Consider the following 22,016-nt stretch of genomic DNA (forward strand, 5'->3'; position numbering starts at 1 on the left):
GAAGGGGAATGGAGGAAGTAGAGGTGTTCTGAGGGAGAATAACAAAGATTGAAAATCTAGTGTAGAGGTTAGACTCTTTGAAATACAGTATTTAAAAAAAAAAACACAAAAAAAAATTTAGAACTGTATATGAAGTTCAGTTTAAAAATAGGGTTTCTCTCTCTTTTTTTTGTGGCTATAGTAAAATGAAAGTGAAAGTTAAGGAATAATAGAGGAGTATTAGAGGACTCTAAAAGGAAATAGGAGAGAAAAACAAGAAAAAGAAAAAGAAAAAAAAAAGAAAAGAAAAAAAAAATTTTTTTTTCCCAAATAAAAAAATCGTAAAAATATATGAAAATGAAAGTTGAGGAGTAATGGGGGAGTAATAGGGAATTATAAAAGAAAATGAAAGAGAAAAAATAAAAAATTTAAAAAAAAAAAGGCAAGGGAAAGAAAAAAAAATTTTTTTTTTTAAATTAAAAAAAAAAAAAAAAAGTACATATATATCTAGGAATTTCTCTGAGGTTGTTGCGGTCAGCGTAGGTTCAGTTCAATTTCAGATAGCTCCTCTTTCCAGCTTACACTTCTCGATATCTGTAGGCCCCTTCCCGGGTATTCGGTGTTACCTTTAGGGATTTAAATCTGTTGCACCGGTCCTTTCTGAAGCGGTTCCCTTTGTTTATTTGGCTTCTGTTTGCTGTCTCTTTGGTGTCTAATTTCCGCCCTGACACAGGCGGGCGGAGGTGATCTCTTATTTAGGTTCTCTAGTTCAGTTCAGTCCTGCTACGGGGAGGGCGGGGCGCTGCAGACAGACACCGCTCTGTGTGGATAGCGCTCACCGTGTTCCGGCCACACTGGGTTTGCCCCGCTCACGGGTGTCTGTGCTTTCGCCGTCTACACTGCTCAGGCTCGCGGCTGCTCTATATGGAGCGGGCCCTGCGTTGAGTGCGGTTCCAGTTTTCGGGTACTCCACAAAAGCGCAGATTCGGTTGCTCCTGCGTTTTGTGCCTTCCCCGGCCTGAGCGGTTCAGGCAGCCAGAGGCTTGGGCGTACTCTCCCGGGTGCAGCACGCCTTTTCTCTCCACGGCGAGCGGCCCAGGCAGCCAGAGGCTTGGGCGTATTCTCCCTAGGTGCGGCGCGCCTTTTCCCTCCGCGGCGAGCGGCCCAGGCAGCCAGAGGCTTGGGCGTATTCTCCCTAGGTGCGGCGCGCCTTTTCCCTCTGCGGCGAGCGGCCCAGGCAGCCAGAGGCTTGGGCGCCCTCTCTCCCCGGGTACGGCGCGCTTTTTCCCTCTGCGGCCCCAGCACGCACCGCCAGTCGGGTCTCAGGAAGTCTTTAGCTAGAACCCGGAGGCCTGTTTGCAGTGTGGGAGGGGGTGGCTTCTCAGGGGCTGAGTTTGCCCTTTTCCCCTCCCCCCTGCTTCCTACCTCCAGCGGGGATGGGCCGGCTCTTCTCTGGAGATTCTCAGTCCCTTTGTTTTGCGAACCGCCGGCAGTGTGTTCGGGCCGGTTAATTTTGTCCCTTGCTATCCCACAGTTTAAAAAAGCTCCCTCCGATTGCTCTCAGGGTCTTCGGGCCGGTCCTCACCCTAAGCAATGCCGCCCGCTCCTCTCCGTTCCGCCCCGCTTGTTGCTGGCGGGTACGGGCGTCTGGGGCACTTTTCTGCTGGGAGTTGCTTTTAGGCACGTAATCTGTGGGCCTTGTTTAACTTTTCCTCCCAGTTACAGTGCCGAAAACTTCCCCCAGTCCCGCCAGTGAGAGGGTTTCCTGGTGATTGGAAACTTCCTCTATTAAGACTCCCTTCCCGGGACGGGTCTCTGTCCGTAGCTCTTTTGACTCCCTTATTATCGTTTATATTTTGTCCTACCTCCCTTCGAAGACAATGGGCTGCTTTTCTGGGCGCCTGATGTCCTCTGCTAGCGATCAGAAGTTCTTTTGTGAAATTTGCTCAGCATTCAAATGTTCCCTCGATGAATTTGTAGGAGAGAAAGTGGTCACAATCTTTCATATAATCAAAGCTATGGCTTTTCCAGTAGTCATGTACAAGTGTGAGAGTTGAACAATAAAGAAGGCTGAGCATGAAGAATTGATGCTTTTGAATTGTGGTGCTGGAGAAGACTGTTGAGATTCCCTTGGGCTGAAAGGAGATCAAACCAGGAAATCAACCCTGAATATTCATTGGAAGGACTTTTGCTTAAGCTGAAAATCTAATATTTTGGCCACCTGATGTGAAGCGCCCACTCTTTGAAAAAGTCTCTAATGTTGGGGATGATTGAGGGTGAAAGGATAAGGGGGTGGTAGAGGAAGAGATTGTTAGATAGCACCACTGACTCAATGAACAGAAGTTGAGCAAACTTGGAAATAAGTGTAGGACGGAGGAACCTGGTGTGCTACAGTCCTTGAGTTTGCAAAGAGTCAGACATGACTTAGTGACTGAACAACAACAGAGTTTTAGAGTTCTCTTTCAAATCTGAACATGAGTCTTGTTGGGTAGGTTACTCTTGGTTGTAGGTTTTCCCTTAATCACTTTAAATATATATATTCTGCCACTCCACTGACCTGCAGAGTTTCTGCTGAAAAATCAGCTGCTAACCTTGTGGGGATTCCCATGTATGTTATTTATTCCTTTTCCCTTGCTGCTTTTAATATTTTTCCTTTGCATTCAGATTTTGTTAGTTTGACAAACGTGTCTCATTGTGCTTCTCCTTGCGTGTATCCTATATGAGACTGTGCTTCCCAGGTTTGGGTGGCTATTTCCTTTCCCATGTTAGGGAGGTTTTCATTTATAATCTCTTGAAATATTTTCTCAGGCCCTTATCTTCTTTTTCTATGACCCTATAATTCAAACATTGTTGCATTTAGTGTTATCCCAGAGGTCTCTGAGATTGTTCTAGTATCTTTTCATTCTTTTTTCTTTATTTTGCTCTTCAGCAGTTATTTACACCATTCGGTCTTCTAACTCACTTATCTCTTCTTCTGACTCAGTTATTCTGCTATTGATTCCTTCTAGTGTATTTTTTTTACTTCATTTATTGTATTGTTCTTTACTTCTTCTAAGTCCTTTTTAAACATTTCTTGCATTTTCTCCATCTGTGCCTTCACTCTATTTCTAAGATTTTGGATCATCTTTACTATCATTACTCTCAATGCTCTTTCAGGTAGATTGCCTACTTCCTCTTCATTTATTTGACCTTATGTGTTTTTACCTTGCTCCTTCATCTGCAACATACTTCTCTGTAATCTTATTTTCTCTAACTTACTGTATTTATGGTCTCCTTTCTGCAGGCTGCAGAGTCATAGTTCCTCTTGCTTCTGTTGTCTGACCCATGGTGAGTGAGTAGGTTCAGAGGCTTGTGTAGGCTTCCTGATGGTTGGGACTGGTGTCTCTGCTCTGGTGGGTGGAGCTGAGTCTTTTCCCTCTAACTGATAGGGCCATATCAGAGAGTGTGTTTTGGGGTGTCTGTGACCTTGGTACTATTTTAGGCATTCTGTCTGATGATGGGCAGAGCTGTGTTCCTGTTTCACTGTTTGGCATGAGATATCTAGCATGGAAGCCTGCAGAAAGTTGGGTGGAGCTGTGTCTAGGTGTTAGGATGGATACTCACTCAGGTAAGGGAGGAGTATGGTGGATTTGTGGCTAAAGTTTTTCTTTTCAGCCAAGCATGATCTTAGAATTGGCTCTATTGTCCAGTTTCCCAGTCAAACTCCTATATTTCAATTTTTTAAATAATAAAGATAATTCAACACAGAAAAAGCAAAAAGGGATGAAAAGTGAATGTGTTGGTTTCTCAGTAGTGTGTCCAACACTTTGAGACCCCATGGACCATAGCCAACCAGACTGCTCTGTCCATGGAGTTCTCCAGGCAAGAATACTGAAATGGGTTTCCATTCACTTCTCCAGGGAATCTCTCTGGCCCAGGGATTGAACCTGTGTCTCCTGAATTGCAGGCAGACTACTTACTGTCTGAAAGTGAAACTGTTAGTCGCTCAGTCACATCTGACTCTTTGTAACACCATGGACTTCAGCCCACCAGGCTCCTCTGTCCATGGAATTATCCAGGCGAGAATATTGGAGTGATTGCCATTTCCTTCTTCAGGGGATCTTCCCAAACCAGGAATCAAACCTGGGTCTCCTGCATTGGAGACAGATTACAGTCTCTTCCTGGCCCAGGGAGTGAACCTGTGTCTCCTGCATTGTAGGCATTCTTTACTGTCTAAGCCACCAGTAAACAAATAGGGAAGAATCTTCAAAATTATTGAAAATTAATATATCTGTGGAGCTTCTTATTACTCTTTACTTTTTGTTTTTAAGATACTTATAATGAAATATTTTTTTTTAAATGAGTGTAAGTAGTTGTCTTAAGGGAAGTGATGATTTGAAAAATTACAGACAGAAATGTAACTGGGTTGACTAACAAAGAAATAGCTTGAGGAATAGGGCAAAAGTCCAACATAGGGTGAGGGTCCTGGCTTGGGAAGGGCCAGTCTGCTCTGATGGAGGAATGTAAATGATATATAGGAACTTGTTTGTATGAGAAAAAGAAGAAAAGAATCAAGGGATGACACACTTTCCCAAAGCCAAACCACCCAATCATGTAAGGATCAGCCAAACTCCAAGGACATCAAATAGAAAATTGAGGACTGGCTTGTCAGTAATGGACAAAACAGGAAGTGAGGCATAGCATGGGGACTGGCACTAGAGCAGCGAAAGTGCAATGAATGCTTCTTCTTAACCTGCACCATTCTTGCAGGGGTCCTGTTCTTAGGCCCTCCTTCTTTACTGAAGCCAGCAGTGCTTGCTCTCTTTTCTGGTCTCTTAGAATAATAACTGCACACTCAGCACCATACATATTTAATAATGGCTGGCATTTATCTAGTGGTTGACTCCTGGTAAGGTGAGCACACTGCTCAGGGATTCTCTCCTTGAATCCTCATGGCAAACCAAGGAGTCTGAATGATGTTAGGTCAAAGTGAGGGAACTGGGATTTGAGTGACTGCAGGGCCAGAACTCCTAAATAAAAAGCAATACTATAATTACAGTTTGCTAGCTTCAACTTCTCTGGTTTTCTCTTCTTTAAGAAAATATTTCTTGAAGAAATATTCTTGAAGTAATGTTTAGAAGTTACATTGAATCCACCCTAATTATATACAAAATAAATAACTCACAAATTTTAGGTCTTTGGTTATTATTACTAATAAATTACCTGCAATAAATCTCACAACCAACTGTGACACATGTGTGTAATCATAAATGCTATAGCTGAAAACTGAATTCCTAATATGCGTATTCTTCAAAATGTTTTTCTAATTTCTTCTGTGGTTAGGCACTTAATTTCTCTGTTTTGTTCATGAATACCAGATATTTATGCCTGATATTCCAAGTAAATTATAATCTCCTTGAGAGGAAAAATTAAGTCCTGTGATTTAAAAAAAAAAAAAAAAAAACACTCCCCAAAGCATTCATAATATGCCAAGCATATAGAAATCACTTAACAAATATTCTCTGAATAGAATCAAATTACTGAACTAATAGTAGAAGTAGTAACAGATGATAATAAAGTGGGGCTTTCTTATTTACAAAACCCTTCCATCTAGTCATCAGACTTCTTTTGAAAGTACAGAAAATAATCAGAGACTCCAATCCAAAATGGGTATTTCTGTTGTGATAGAGTTGCCTTTCTCATCCTATGTCCTTAGGAAAGGCATGGATGGAGCAGTTTTCTAGAATTGTGAGTGTATAATGATATAGCTGGATCTCTCTTGTTTTAACTCTGAACCCTCGTGCATTCTAGCATAGCCTCAACAAGCCTATGCTTGCCTAAATAAGATCTTATATGGGCACCCAAAACTCAATCTATTAGCAAATAAATAAAATTGATTTTTCTATACAAAGAAATGAATGCTCACCTGACAATATAACTCATTGCTTTTCAAAATATTCATATACATATATAACTACTGCAAATTCCTTAGTATGGATTTCTAACACAAAAAATAAAGTAATATCTACCAAACTGGGCAGTTTAAAAAGTTAAGAGTCAAAAAAAGAAGAGTCAGGTTATATTACAATTAAAGACATTCTGCAAGTTTAAAAGGTAAGGCAAAAAGAAAACATCAGAATATGCAACAACTAGGATACTTTTCACAAAGAGGGGCTCATGCTCTTGTATTTTAGGTCTGAAGAGTAGCCACTTCTTCCTTTTTGGTACTTTCTAGCAGGGAACTTAAGAACATGATATTTTAACCAGGAAAGACTGCCTGAGGACGCTTGGTAAATGTTAGCTACCATCTCCTTGCCTCCAGGGATGAAGGAGTTGTAAGGTCTACACTGGTTCATGTCTTCCTAAGGATGGGGGGCCCTCTGTGCTCTGTGACCTCTCTTCCTAGACACACCTTGCTAGGTGAATATACTGCCCAGAGAGATGGTCCTGCAGTCTTCTCAAGCTTTTCTGCTCCCCCACAGATAAGAGATGGGTGGTGAACTGAGTCCAAGACCAGTTCTGACTACCAACTAGCTTGCTGTTTCACTTTTTATTCACTTCCTTTGTATTGCTAATAAGAGGGTTAAAGATCCCAAGACTTGTAAGGAAGTCAGAGCTAATTAGGCATCAAACTCAGAATGGATGCCAGGCAGCATTGAAGCATGGCTGAATCAGAATCACATCATTTCATAATATCAGAATCCTACTATAACCCAAATTGTCATTGTTATCATGCTTCATTGCTGTTATTACTGACTTTGAAGTGTGGAGGTCAATTGGGTGATCAGTTGACTTACAGAGGCTTCCCATTGTCTGCATGCTTCAGTCCTATCTTACCCACGTAGTTCACTTTCTGGCTAATTTTTCCTATTATTTGTAGGTATCCTTTATTGGGTGCCAGTCACTTTAGTCATGTTTACACAATTCTTTCTGTCTTAATATTAATTAGTCTTTGTTATTCATTCTGAAATAATTCTCTCCTCTTTATATAAGAGGACATGGACAGAGAGTGTTAACTTGTCTAGAACCATGCAGCTTATAAGTGGGAGACCCAGATCTGAAATACAGATCCATCTGACACCCATGAGCATACTTCATGCTAATGTCCCTACTTTACCATTTCCACTTAAAACCCCTTGAGAACTTCAGTTGCCTAAGTTTCATAGAAATGGAATCCAGGTTTGATGCATGAGACAAGTGCTCAGGGCTGGTGCTTTAGGATGACCCAGAGAGATGGGATGGGGAAGGAGGTGGGAGGGGGTTCAGGATGGGGAACACATGTAAATCCATGACTGATTCATATCAATGTATGGCAAAAACCACTACAATATTGTAAAGTAATTAGCCTCCAACTAATATAAATAAATGAAAAAATAAATAAATAAATAAATTAAAAAAAAAAAAAAAGAAATGGAATCAAGGTCATGGATTCAATGCCCATATAAGCTTGGAATTCTCTCCTCTGTTGACTCAATTTCCTTCTCCAACCACCACAATGCATATCATCTGCTACCCCTGACCCACTCAGGGGGTTAAAATGTTCTCTCTGATCAAGAATGTTTCTTCCATTCTTATCATAAGGCATCTTTGTTTAAAATCAGGACCTCTGAACTTTTAGAGTAGGCATCAATTAGGACACAAGTCACCCACTCTTGTCATTCAGTGTTTACCCCCAAACCTCAAAGAGACATATGGCTCAGGTGTGGGAGGAGTGTACTTGCCCATCACTGAGATCCTAGATTGTTGGAGTTGGCAGTGCTCAAACCTCAGGCCTCCGTTTTTCCTTATGTCAAAAAAGAGGGGGGAAAATACCCAAATACTTTCACGTAACATTAGAAAAGTTCCCTTTACCTTTGGAAATTTCTCCAACAGTCAGAAAGAGCATCTGTTACATTTAAATAATACCTGCAGCCCTCTCAGTCATCATGAGAAAGCCAGAAATGAAAACAAAAGCTTGCAGCTGAACAAAAGGAGGAACGGCATGTTTGAGAGCAGAATAAATGATAAGACCCTGTATATTGTGACTCACTGTCAGTTCAGTGGGAAAAGATCAAAGTTGGGCCTTCATGTCAAAGAATGGTGCCAGGCCATTATTTAACTCACTTTGTCAAACATTTCTTTAACAATTTCTTTCAGCCACTTTTGTAAAGTGTCATCTCTTGACTTCAGGTTTCACCATTAATTACAAATCTTAGCAGGAAATCCCAAAGACTATTCAAGCTTTTATCAGTTAGAAGTAGCTCAGCTGGTAAAGAATCTATCTGCAATGCAGGAGACCCCAGTTTGATTCCTGAGTTGGGAAAATCCCCTGGAGAAGGGATAAGCTACCCACTCTAGTACTCTTGCCTGGAGATTTCAATGGACAGAGGAGCCTGGCAGGCTACAGTCCCTGGGATAGCAATGAGTCAGATACAACTGAGCAACCAACTTTCACTTTCAGGGATTATTTTAATTAGACCAATTTCTTTATGAAGTTGTTGTGAGTTCCTAAAAAAGAAAAGCAGAATCTCCAGAAGGCGCAATATCTCAGTCTTCCCTGAAATCAATTGAGCAGTGGCTTCCATGTACTTTCCTTAGAATTAAACAATTGCTAGAGCAAAAAAGGCTCAGAGTCCTCAGGTGAATTCAGTGAGCATACAAGAATCTTGACACCAGGCAGTATTAAGTCTCTTCCAGTTAAATGAAGATAGAGTAAGAATGTTTTGAAAAAGAGTCTTCAACCAGATGGTAGAACACGTCCCACTGCCCAGAAGGCCCTCTCCTTCCTCTTCAACATCTGTTGAGAACCCTTCTCATCTGTTAAGACTCACCTAAGGCCTCGTTTCTCAGCTAACATGGGACACCCCTCTCCAGCATCACCATGCTTGCTTATAGAGCAACCTACTTTATGCTATAATCACTGATCTGTCTGTATCTCTCCTGTTACAATGAGAAGGGGAAACTGACTCTTTTCTCCATATCAAAAGTGTCTAGCTCAACACATAAGTGTTGAATGACTATTTCTTGAATAAATAGATGGATAAATAAGATGATGCAATGGATGGATGAATGGATGAGTGGACAAGGGAATGAATGAAGGAATAGCACAACCTCAAGATACAGGTTAGGAATTCTGCTCTGGTCTAGATCAGTCCAGATGACAGTGGTCCTATCTGAAGCAGAAATAATAGACCAAGATGATAATGTCCACTTACTAGCTTTATTATAAAAAAAAAAAAAAAAGTCACTCAGTCATGTCTGACTTTTTGCCACTCCATGGACTGTAGCCAGTCAGGCTCCTCTGTCCATGGAATTCTCCAGGCAATAATAGTGACATGGGTAGCCATTCCTTTCTCCAGGGGATCTTCTGAACTCAGGGATCGAACCCAAGTCTCCCACATTTCAGGCAGATTCTCTACCATCTAAGCCACCAGTGTACTAGTTTCATTATATAAGGATATAAATCCCACCTTTCTTCCTCAAACACCAGTATTAATGCTTTTTTCTTCTCTTATTGACATGTATCTAGGCACAAGCTACATACCTGAAGACACTAAATTTGCCCAAAGAATCTCACTTCCTTCTGGGTAGAACTCATCTGATGCAATAGTTCTTCAACCTCACCTAGCAAAGACCCAAAGGACCATACCGTCCACAAAAGTTTTAGCTTCAGAAACCAGGAGACAAAGACCAGAGGAATGACTAGAAATACCTCAACCAAAAGCTGTGAGACACTCATTCCCTCAGGCCAGAATGGGCCATGGGGACTACAACCCTGAGTGACATGTTCCAGGACCAAGCAACCATTGTTTGTCTTCAGACCTCAAAGCCAGAGCTCACTTAGAACATGTGCACACCTTTGTGTGTTATTTGCCTAATGCACTGAAAATCCCCTTGCTTTTTATTTCTCCCAAAGTTCCCCATTTATGCTTTCACCCAGGCCACATAAACTAGCCCAGCATGCAGGGGAGATACAAAGGAAAGAAGAAAGAAAGAAGAATAACCACCACCATTTACTGAGAACCTTTAGTGGCACAATCTCTGGCAAAAGTTGTGAAGATGTTGATTACTGAGGTCCAGAGGTCACCAACAAATAATATAAACATATAACCTAACTTCTTCAGCCAAAAACCCAGCTGCCAAACCATTCCTCTGCAGCTGGCCCTAAAGAGAAAGGCTACATGAGAAGTAACAGAGAATGAGTATTGCTAACCATTCAGCAGGGATTTTACATCATTACCACTTCTGCCAGTATGCTGGAAGCTTCTGAAATTCTTTTAAGATAATCTCAGTTTGTGTATTTTATCCACATAACCATCAGAACTGAAATATACAGTAAGAAGTATGGGGCTCTTTTCAATCTGATGAAACAAGGTTAAGAGGATTGGTTTGACCCATAGCTACCAAAAGAGATTGCATTTAATAAAACTTGGTTTTTCTCACCATTTATATTGTCAATGTTTCTGAGTAATTCTTATGGGTGCCTGTTTAGAAGTAAAAGAAAGGAAGATTCAGAATTGCATCCTTCCACTTTGGAATTATTACATTTATTGAAAGTTGTGTTGTTTTTCTTCTTTAACTGCAGTACTTGAGGCAAGTCCATATACAGCATAGTAATATTCCCAAATATCACAGCAGAGATTTCAGAAAATGTCCCTTGGCTCAAATAGAGTCATCACTATGCTCTAATGCAGTATAACAATACACAAGATAGTCATGCACATGACATTACAACAAACTTGGTCATTGTAATCACTCACCCAATGCTCAGATAAAAAGACTGTTTTCATAAAGGATCTAGGGAAGAGATGGGTTGATGAAGTCCCTGAGCAGAGTATATACTGAACAGAGAAAGAAACTGCCTAGGACTTGGAGGATGACTAGTGTACACTTTAGGAAGGTTTGTGTCCTCCCTTCAATCAGAAAGGCGAGAAGCAATAGTAATGAACACTGGGGGACCTGGCCATGAACTGTGCCCAGAAATGCTCTAGGTGCCTGTCTTCCAGTTTTGACTTCTGGAATGTAGGCACTGCCTCTGCTCCACTAATTCCCCACAAACTGTTTCTCTTTATATTTGCTGAGTGACATAGGATTTCAAAGGAGAATTCAGATAATGTGAAACTCAGCTTATTCTGCTTTCCAGAAAATAAAGACTAGCTCATGTTGATGATTTTTAGATAAAATAACACAAGCATAGATAACAAAAAGAAAAATAGACAAGTGGAACTGCATCAAATTAAGGTCTCTGTATAGCAGAGGAAACAACCAACAGATTAAAAATGCAACCTGTGGAATGGGAGAAAATTTTTGCAAACTATATATCTGATAATGGGTTAATACTCATAATAGGGATGCATACAACTTACTAGCAAAAAAACTAATAACCCAAATTTTAAAAATAGGCAAAAGACCTGAATAGACATTTTTCAAAAAATGATATATTAATGGTCAATATGTATATGAAAAGGTGTTCCACTAGGGAAATACAAATCAAAGCCACAATATTATATCATCTCATAGCTCTTAAAATGCTATTATCGGTGTCAACTACAAATTGTCACTTGCCATTTACATCTGCAAGGATTAAATCACGTGCTCCTGTAACTACTGACCTTCAAGACCCCCTGAAAGGAGTTCAGGGTGGAGAGCAGAAATGAAGCACTTTGTGCTCAGGTGAAAAAACTGGCAAGATAGGTCTTCAGATGGTTAGATATTTTCAGGAGCCAGTTTTATGAGCCCAATTCTTATATCTCCTCATATTTAGAAAAGCACTAATATCCTTCATGGTGAAAACTGTGACCTCTTGACTAATGGAAAACTTCATGAGAGTAGTAGAAACTTTCTAAAAAACTATGTGCTTGATTGCAGATCTTCCCCCTTCACCAAAATCACATATATCCTGATTTTTCTCCTTGCATCTTTGGAGCAGTTTCTTGGAGCTCTCTGAGGTGCTGTCTCCCAAGCTGCAGTCCTCATTTTGCCCCAAACAAAACTTAACTTGCAAATTTCATGTTGTGCAACTTTTTAAAGTTGACATCAGAAAGAAAAAAGATAAAAGTATTGGTGAAGATATGGAGAAAAGAGAACCCTTATACATTGTTGGTAGGAATATAAATTGTTATAATCATCATGGAACAGAATGGAGGATCCTCAAAAAGTTAAAAGTAAAACTACTTCATAATCCAGTAATTTCAATTCTGGGAATATATCCAAAGGGAAAGAAGTCAAGATCTTGAAGAGATATCTGTACTGGGGCTTCCCTGGTGGCTCATTGGTAAAGAATCCACTTGCCAATGCAGGAGACGTGAGTTTGATCCCTGATCCAGGAAGATCCCACATGCCTCAGAGTAACTAAGCCTGTGTGCTATTGAGCCTGTGCTCTAAAGCCCACGAGCCACAAGTACTGAGCCCTTGCGCTGCACCTACTGAAGACTACATGCCCTAGAGCCTGTGCCCTGCTACAAGAGAAACCCATGCACCACACCTAGAAAGTGACCCATGCTCACCACAGAGAAAAGCCTGTGCAGCAATGAAGACCCAGTGCAGCCAGAAACAAACACATAAATAATTATTAAAAAGAAACAGCAAGAAGGCCAGTATGTCTGGAGTGAATGGGATATGAGTTCAGAGAAATAATGGAGGATCATATTAAGTAGGGGGCTTCCCCGGTGGCTCAGTGGTAAAGGATCCACTTGCAATTTAAGAGATATGGGAGACACAGGTTCAATACCTGGGTCAGGAAGATCCCATGGAGTAGGAAATGGCAACCCACTCCAGTATTCTTACCTGGAGAATCCTATAGACAGAGGAACCTGGCAGGCAACAGTCTATAGGATCACACAGGGTCAGACACAACTGAAGCAATTTATCACGCAAGCACATATCTTAAGTAGAGGGGCTCTGTAGGCCTTTTTGAAGACACTGACTTTTACTATAAGTGAAATGTAATTTTAAACAGGAAGTACAACGACCCACATTCCTCACATTTTAATAGAATAACTCTGACTTCTCCACTGATCATAGATGGTGGGAGAGGGAATGAAAATTAGGCAAATACCACAGGAATCCAGATAACAGGAAAAGGAGACTGACACCAAGGTGGAAGTTAGGGAAGTGGTGAGAAATGGAATTCTGAATCGATACTGAGGATAGACCCAACAAAACTAGCTGATAGATTAGATGTGAAATGTGAGAATCAAAGAATTCCAGGTTTGGAGCCTGAGCAAATTTGAGTTCAAGCTCAAAGTTTGAAGAGTTTGGAAAAGAGCTCAATCTCTTTTCTTTGAGAGCTTAATCAGTCCTCAACTATATGCAGCAGTTTAGGAATATGCACTGGGAACTGGGGGATGGTGGAGTAGGAAGGAAAACCATAGTATACAGCTCCTGTGCTTTCAACCACATTTTGTTTCTGGGTCACTAATTGAGGGATCTCTAAACTTGAAATCTTCCAGGAAATGGTCATCCTCTGTTCAACAACAATAGAATTTCTGCTTCAGAAGTCCCTGGCTCTTGTTTCAAAAGACAGTCACACTCAGGGTGGAAATATGTTCCCTACAGTCTCCGTGGCCTTTGCAGTCTATTTGGGCAATATTCTGAAATATGAAATCACTGATCGTGCTGCCTCCTCAACCCTGGCAAGGGTCTTGGTAACTATTTCAATTGGGTGAGAGTTCCCCCTCTTCTCTTGAAGCCCATGAGAAGCCCAGAGAAGCAAAACACTGTTCAGGTTGCTGCTGTAGCCTGAACCTGCACCAAACCCTGCATTAAGACTTCTCTGCAATGAGTTTTGAACTAACTGCTTCCTTCTAGCCACAGCCTCTGTTACAGTGGCCATGGTTCAGCCAAGGAGTGCTTTGTTTAAACAAAGTCATAAGCAGTGGCCCAATATTCAGAGCCAAGCCACTATGGTTGAAGTGTAGGTAAGAGACCTTGAATCCCAACCCTTGGCCTCCCTCCCCACCCATCACATTTTCTCACTGTCTCATTCCACTGTGGAGGGTGGGGTGGGCGGTCCTCTAAGTAGACACTGAGGAAAATTCAGGGCTCTGTGGAACATATTTTGAAAATGAATGAACAATGGCTTTCTGTAAGAACAACAACACAAATAAGAAAAGTGTTCATTTGTTCATTCTCTTCCAGTTCGTCAAGCTTAAGAAACTTGCACTGCCCTACAACTTCCCATATTTGAATAACTGTTAAATATAACCAAGTTCTCCATCACAGCATTCTGCCAGAGCAGTTGGATAAACTCCAGCAAAGAGTCATGCAAACTATCAACATCCTTATTTTAATTCTTTCTAGAGCCTACCTCTCAGAAGGCATGTTTCAGTCAAAGTTCAAAGGTTTTTATTAAGGCTGAAAAAGAACCCTCCAAGGAAACTGTCCATTTTCTGACTTCATTCTTTTTATTAATACAAGAGGCTGTCAAATTTCCTCACCATTTTACCCACTACAACAATTTATTACTCTGGTGGCATGCCAAACCTTGAGACTGTATGAGTGACACTGTAGCCAGGAACTCTAGCCAGGGTTGATATAGTCTAAGTTTTTCCTTGGAAAGTATCATTTTTTTAAATACTCAGTGCCCAATGTATGGAGCTAAAGGTCTCTTCCCAACCCCACTTTTCCCACTACCTCTCTTAAAGGACAACCAACTTTACCAAACCTGGAAAGGCTTTAGCTGGAATTCTCCTCACTTCTGAACTGCCAGCAAATGGAAGAGAATGACCTTCTGTCTACTTCTGGGTTGTACTCAGCCAACTGAGCCTCCAAGGACATTCACCTATGCTTAGAGGCTTATCATGACCTTCCCCAAAATAATATCTTCAGCTTCTGCTTATAACTTCTCTTGTTCTGGGCACTCAGAATGAACCCAAATGATCTTCCCCTTCACTATCTTATTCTTTTCTGGTGTTGCCCTTGTGCCTCCACAGAAATGTCCTTTTTTTCTCTTCTGATGAAGAAGGGAGAGAAGCTCTTGTGACTGTTATTTTATGAGAATATGCTCAGTGGAAGATGAGCTTGGGCTGCTAGGACACCCAGCCCAATCTATGCTTAAGCTGAGTCAAGTGCCACCACGGCAGCTACATACAGATGAGGAAACTAACCCCTACTCATCATTAGGAAGACTTACTTGAGATCACAGAGGTCATTAAAGACAAAGCTGGCTTTCTAAGTGATGTACCTTAATTCCCTATCTAAAGGGCATCAACTCTCTGGATAAAGGTAGCAGATTTTTCAAAAATCAAAATATTTTATTATTTTTAAAATTTAAGTATAACTCATAAAAAGTGTTGTTATTTATCACAGGGGAAAAAAGTTATTCTGGAGAAATTCTTTTTTTCAGCCTTCTAGTGACTAATTTTCATCCTTTGTTATGAATTAGCTCAAAGGCATGAGCCTGCACCTAAAATGCCATTAGCCATAAAAGTGGGAGGGAAGTGGGCTGAATGTCTGACAGAATCCCTCCCAAACCCTCAACTGCACAGGTAAAGGGGTGGATAGGCTCTGTGTGCCTACAGTAAAAAGGAAAAGAGTGGAAAACAGCACACTGGAAAGGCTTATATATCAGCTTCTCAATGATTAAAAACTGCCCGTAGCGGTGGCATTTTCTGAACTCGTATAGTCAGCTGCTGTGGCTGTGCTTTCACTCATTACAGGGGTCCTGAAAAGGAGTTGGTTATTATTCCCTGTTCTTCAGAGCTAAATTATCTTGCAGGGCACACAAGTCAGCAAAGCTGTTTCCCAGCAAATTGTGAACAGTCACTTCCCACAGTAATTGTTCTGTGAATTCCTCTGTCTGCATAGACAAAAGGTTCCAACTTTAACTTTATGCATAAGTATGGCAGTTACTGTGAGAATAGACCAGCTCTCAGTCTGGAAGTCAGGAAAGCACTAATATGGAGGGTATTGTGCTGGCCAAATTCAGGGGGGAAAGTGACAGCCTGAAATGACAACAGAATAAAGCATGGAGAATGACTATGGGTCTTTTAATAGAGGGCATATCAGAGGTCTCTATAATTTAAATTAATTTTTAGAGAAGGAATGGATAAGGAGGGGCTGAAAGTGGAAGGGAAGTGAGATAAAGACTGGGATAGAAAGGAGTGGATCCTTTTGTTTTCTTTTCTTTGTGTGGTCTTAATCCATAGGAGAAAGAAAAATTCTGGATGCTGAGCATGACCAAAATAATTTACCTTCATATAATGTGACCACTTGCTTACTCAGTGAGACTTGTCTTTGAAAAATGAAGGTGAAAGCGTTAGTAGCTCAGTTGTATCTGACTCTTTGCGAGCCTGTGGACTGTAGCCTGCCAGGCTCCTCTGTCCATGGAATTCTCCAGGCAAGAATACTGGAGTGGGTTGCCATTTCCTTCGCCAGGGGCTCTCCCTGACTCTGGGATCAAACTGAAGTCTCCTGCATTGCAGGCACATTCTTTACCATCTGAGCCACCAAGGATTCAAGGCCAAAGTTAGGCTTGCTCTTAAAACAATAATAATAATAACAATAACAACAGTAGTAATAATAACACAATGTCAAATTACTGACTCACTGTCAGCTAACCTCTACTCACTATGATCCCGTGCCTTTTTTTTTTTTTACCTAAAAGCACCAACCACTCTCTTCCCACCTTTCTCAGTCTCTAGAAGCTCAACCTTTCAATACTTCATTGCCTAGAATGTAAACAACAGACTTAGATATGTGTAGAACCCCAAAAGCACTTGCTTTTCTCAATACCTACATCAGGCTGTATCTGCTTCTGCTCACCACCATACTCTCAGCTCCTAGAGGGTGCTTAACAAAAATTTGTTGAAAGAATAAATGAATCACTCCCTCCCGATCTATCTACCTTGTATCAGGAAATAGGCACTGCCTTGTTTTCTAAATTTTTTAAATTTTATTATTTTTTAATTTATTTTTGGCTGTGCTCTGTCTTTGTTGCTGCAAATAGACTTCCTCTAATTGTAGTGAGCAGGGTCTACTCTCCAGTTGTGGTGTCCGGATTTCTCATTGCGGTGGCTCCTTTTGTGGAGCATGGGCTCTAGAGCATGGGCTTCCATTGGGCTTCAGTAATTGTGGTGCACAGGTTTAGTTGCCCTGTGCCATGTGAGATCTGCATTGGCAGGTGGATTCTTAACCACTGGGCCACCAGGGAAGTCCAGCACTCCTTTCTTAGACTTGGCTTTTTCTGTTTCTAGACTTTTCTCTAACTCATCAAGGCCATTTTGAACCACACACTTTTTCTTCAGAGTGTGGCAAACACACTGATGCTGTCAGGGTCATCTTAATATTCTAAATGAACTTCAGATCTAGCTTGTGTTCTGCCTAGTTCATGAAGCCTCTGCTGCCCATATCAGCTCAAAGTGACCTTTCTACTCTGATCTTACCAAGCACACAGCTCATTTGTCATTTATTTGGTTTCATTTTATTTTGTAGATTTTCAGACATGTTTGCCAATTATAAATACATTGCAGAAAAGAACTGCACTTTGCATTTCCCTTACCTCCTAATCAGTGCACAAACTTTAGCAGGAAGTCAGTAACTAAATGTTGATGTGAATCATTTAGAACACTTCTTATTTCAGCATTCCTGCTAGAGTTTTTAAATGCTGAACTTAGTTTTGACTGAATTCTAAGTAACAGTACTGATAGAGACTTAAAAGCAGGAATAAAACTGTTCTCTGTTTATTCTAACAGTGGTGTGATGTAGCTAAAATGATATTCATGAAAAATATCACCAGTCAATACATATCCACAAAAACCCAGAGCCTGAAGGAAACCAAGTTGCAAGCAAGAAAAATTACTAGTAAATATCAGCTATGGGGCCTTCAAGATTAGTTTGTATTTCTACCTAAATAACTGACCCTTCAACTATTAGGCACTGATATATAGAGGAAAGAGAAGGTTCTTTTTTATTATTTATATTTTAATCTCTGGTTATATATTTATTGACTGAAAGATTCATTTATCTGTCTTTAATCAAAAGTTCTTAAATGATATCATCATCATCAAGTTCCTCATCATTCCTGGCATGGAGCTGAGAGATAAAAAGAGAAAATAAGGCATACCTGATTCCTGACACCTTGAAAGATCTCAAAAACAGGCACACTTGTGGGAACACCCCTTATAGGATACACCGGTAGCTGAATCTTGACCAAAATCTTTCTTGTGACTGAAACAAGGGTAGAGTCGTGAGACAGTTAAATAGAAGTAGTACTGATAGAAAATATGGGTTCTGATTTAAACTTTGCCTCTACTCAATGGAGGGATGTTATACAAGTCACTTAGAAGCCCTGGCTCAGATTCTTAACTTCCAAAATGTAAGAATCTGTACCAGATAATCTCTAAGATCCCTTCGAGCTCTAAAATTTAAACAACGGCACTTTTTGTCATGTGCCAGTCCATTGCCACCCTTAACAAAAGAATGTACTATTGACAAGAGTACACCAAGTGGATGCAGACGAACCTGGGCTCAAACTCTGACTGCGTCACTCACTGGTTTGAGGCAAATCATTAACCTCAGTGAGCCTCACTCTGCAAATATAAAATGAGTCCAGTGATATTCTGATAATACCATAGGAATGAAAAGAAATGTAAGTTACCCAGAACATTCTTGGTATTCAATAAATATAAGCATTAGTGAAATTATTTCCCCTCTAACATTTAATGCATAAAATAGACTATCAGAATCCTTTTATAGTAAACATACAAAAATCTGTTTGACTCTAAGATTTGAAAGATTCTCAGATCCCTGGATGTTTGACCCGTCAGTCAGAGGACTAAGAATTCACCTTGATGCCTGCTCTGGGGCTTAAGTGCTAGGACAATTTGTCACTACACTGGGCCTCCTCATATTTCTTTCAAGATATCCAACACCCATCAAGATCAGGACATGGCTTGCCTTAAATCAGTTTTTCATTTGATAAAAACCAAAGACCACCAGAAAGTTTCTACTTCCTAGAATACATTCCAAAAGTCTCTGCAGTGTTTGAAGTTTCACTATCAGAGATTTGCTTCTTGGATAAAAGCTCAAAAAGAGTCCTCACCAGATTTCTTCTTTCAAATTTCAAGTTCTTTAGAGAGTGGTAAGTAAGCTGTTAGTGGTTAAGCAGACAGAGGGCATCATAGGAATGAAAAGGTTCTGAGGGAGGAAAGATGCTAATGAATTCTAATGATAAACTTTTTTACTAATTTCACAGCTCTGAGAAGCACTGTACTTGGATGGAGGTACTTTGTGGAGAAACGGTGTCCCACTGGTGATATCCATGGGAGGTGATTTGTGCCAAAGGACATGTCATACACAATATCGTCCACTTTTCACCTGACTGGTCCCCAGTGTTCAGGCTATATATCCATGGGTATCTGCACCCCTAACTACTGTGGAAATGCCTCCCTGGCCTTCTGCTTCAGAGAACTTCCAGCTTTCTCTGTATCTAGGCTGAGCTCTGGGCCATCTACTGACACAGCACATCCAGCATCTCTGCCCAATCTCTCTAAAGAAAGTGAGAGGGGTCTAGGAGGATGGCTGAAACGGGAGACTGACGGCCCAGCCCAGAGGGCCAAATTCTCACCAGAGGATTCTGAATGCCACAGCTGATTAGGAAAGGCCAAAATTTCCTCTACTGAAAGAGCATAGTTTACAACTCTGATAATTTATACACGGGCTCACTTTCCCTGAATAATTACAGGTTATTATCCAGCTAATTACAGTACATGGTATTAAAAGATCTGGAATTCATTACTTCAATCTAGAAAATTACTTTGGCACGTGTTTTGAAAAGAAAAGTGCTAGAAAAGGAGTTTAATTCTTGCCAGGGTGATATACTGCAATGGCTTCATGCTCTCTTTCCAGCATGAGACAGGCTTATATTTCCATGTATCCTGCAGATGTCCTATAAAGTGAACTTTAGCATCTCAGTCCCAAGCGACTTTTCTCTCTAAGTAGCAAATAAAAACACAGAATGCCCAGTTAAATTAAGATTTTACACAAACTTAGTGCAAGTATATGGGCTCCCCTGGTGGTTCAGATGGTAAAGAATCTGCCTGCTGGGTTGGGAAGATCCCCTGGAGGAGGGCATGGTGACCCACTTCAGTATATTTGCCTAGAGAATACCCAAGGACAGAGATGCCTGGTGGGCTACAGTCCATGGGGTCACAAAGCCTCAGACACAGCTGAGCAACTAAGCACAGCACAGTGCAAATATATACAGAATGTTGCACAGGACATATTTACACTAAAAAAAATTATTCATTGTTTATCTGAAATTCAAAGCTATATCAGCATCCTACATTTTATCTGACAATCTTATCCCCAAGGAGATTTGAAACAGCAAATAATGCTGAGGAGCCAGTAAAAGGTTAGGTTCAATGGACAGTGTCCTAGTGTCAAAAACTGGAGGGTCAAACTTCATCCAAAAATATGAATCTTCAACAGTAAGGGGAAAATATCCATCAGTTCAGTTCAGTCGCTCAGTGGTGTCTGACTCTTTGTGACCCCATGAACCACAGCACGCCAGGCCTCCCTGTCCATCACCAACTCCCGGAGTCCACCCAAACCCATGTCCATTGAGTCAGTGATACCATCCAACCATCTCATCCTCTGTCGTCCCCTTCTCCTCCCACCCTCAATTTTTCCCAGCATCAGGGTCTTTTCAAATGAGTCAGCTCTTCGCATCAGGTGGCCAAAGTGTTGGAGTTTCAGCTGCAACATCAGTCCTTTCAATGAACACCCAGGACTGATCTCCTTTAGGATGGACTGGTTGGATTTCCTTGCAGTCCAAGGGACTCTCAAGAGTCTTCTGCAACACCACAGTTCAAAAGCATCAATTCTTCTGCACTCAGCTTTCTTTATAGTTCAACTCTCACATCCATACATGACCACTGGAAAAACCATAGCCTTGATTAGATGGACCTTTGTTGACAAAGTGTCTCTGCTTTTTAATATGCTGTCTTGGTTGGTCATAATTTTCCTTCCAAGAAGTAAGCATCTTTTAATTTCATGGCTGCAATCATGGGAATTCTCAAATGAGTCTTCACCCCCAGATCAAAATGTTTAAGGTGTTAACTATTCCATTCCTATGTGGATCTGATCCTTGTGGAGGGTGCCTGGCTATCTCTAGCTACTGAGAATCTTCTCAATCAACATTTCAGTCATCATCATCATCTTTCTCTCTCTGTCTGTCTCTCTCTTCCAAACACACACACACACACACACACACACACACACACACACACTTACACATACTCAAAGCCTTTGTGTGTGTGTGTATGTAATGGAGTTCACTGAGGGTTTGTGAGAGGCACATAAAGACAGTTAACTTCACCACAACACAAAAACTTAAAGTTGAATGTTACACATTCCTGTTATAAACCATCTTGGGGCCCTCTATCTATCATATTGCTTCCACTTTCTGGGCATCCTCATTCCAACATTCTCTTCACGTCTAATGATAACTTTTTACTTTTTGTGTTAATTTACCTTCTACTAAACCACCATGTCAGTGTGTCGCCTTTTGTTCAGCTTATCAAGGTATTTCTCTAAAGAGTTCCTTTCTTAAAGAGAAATTCTGGTAGCAGTTTTAAGATAATAATTTGTTTCAAGTAGTTACACATAATAGGCAGAAATCTACATTTTTCTCTGTTGTCTGAGTATGCAAATTATCAAAATCCCTTGATTTTGTGGTAACAGAAAATTTGAATAAAATCAACACTATTTCTTCTTGCAGTCAGTTTTCCAGATCTTTTTTGTATCCATAGACTATATGTCTGGTGCACAATACGTTCTTAATAAATGTTTAATGAGTTTAATTCAATGCAATACAACCTGCTTGTGCACCATGGAGAGCACAGAGCAGATGTATGAGACTGAGCCAACAGCAACAAAAGCAGCCAGTTTATTAGCGATAATTTGCCACTACCTGCCCTTAGGAGTAAGTTACTATTCATGATGCTTAGTATTCTTATAATTAAAATATACTTAAAAGGTACATTTTGAAGCAAGCTCAGGAAGAATATATCTCTGTCCTTTGAGATTTCACATTTAAAGATGTGTCACTCAGAAGGTCTCAAGAGGATACTGAAAAT

General features: G+C 40.7%; 1 protein-coding gene across 1 annotated transcript in view; it reads left to right on the forward strand.

The window, feature by feature from the left end:
• The window catches only part of LOC139036963 (uncharacterized), a 158,334-nt gene extending 148,029 nt beyond the window's left edge, over positions 1 to 10,305 (forward strand). The window contains exon 4 of the mRNA XM_070472811.1: positions 9,467 to 10,305. Within this exon, the coding sequence (XP_070328912.1) occupies positions 9,467 to 9,547 (81 nt within the window). The 3' untranslated portion in view covers positions 9,548 to 10,305. The remainder of the gene's footprint in view (positions 1 to 9,466) is intronic.
• Positions 10,306 to 22,016: the final 11,711 nt, after the last annotated feature.

The sequence above is a fragment of the Odocoileus virginianus genome, chromosome 10 (assembly GCF_023699985.2).
Source record: "Odocoileus virginianus isolate 20LAN1187 ecotype Illinois chromosome 10, Ovbor_1.2, whole genome shotgun sequence".
NCBI classification, from domain to species: Eukaryota; Metazoa; Chordata; class Mammalia; order Artiodactyla; family Cervidae; genus Odocoileus; species Odocoileus virginianus.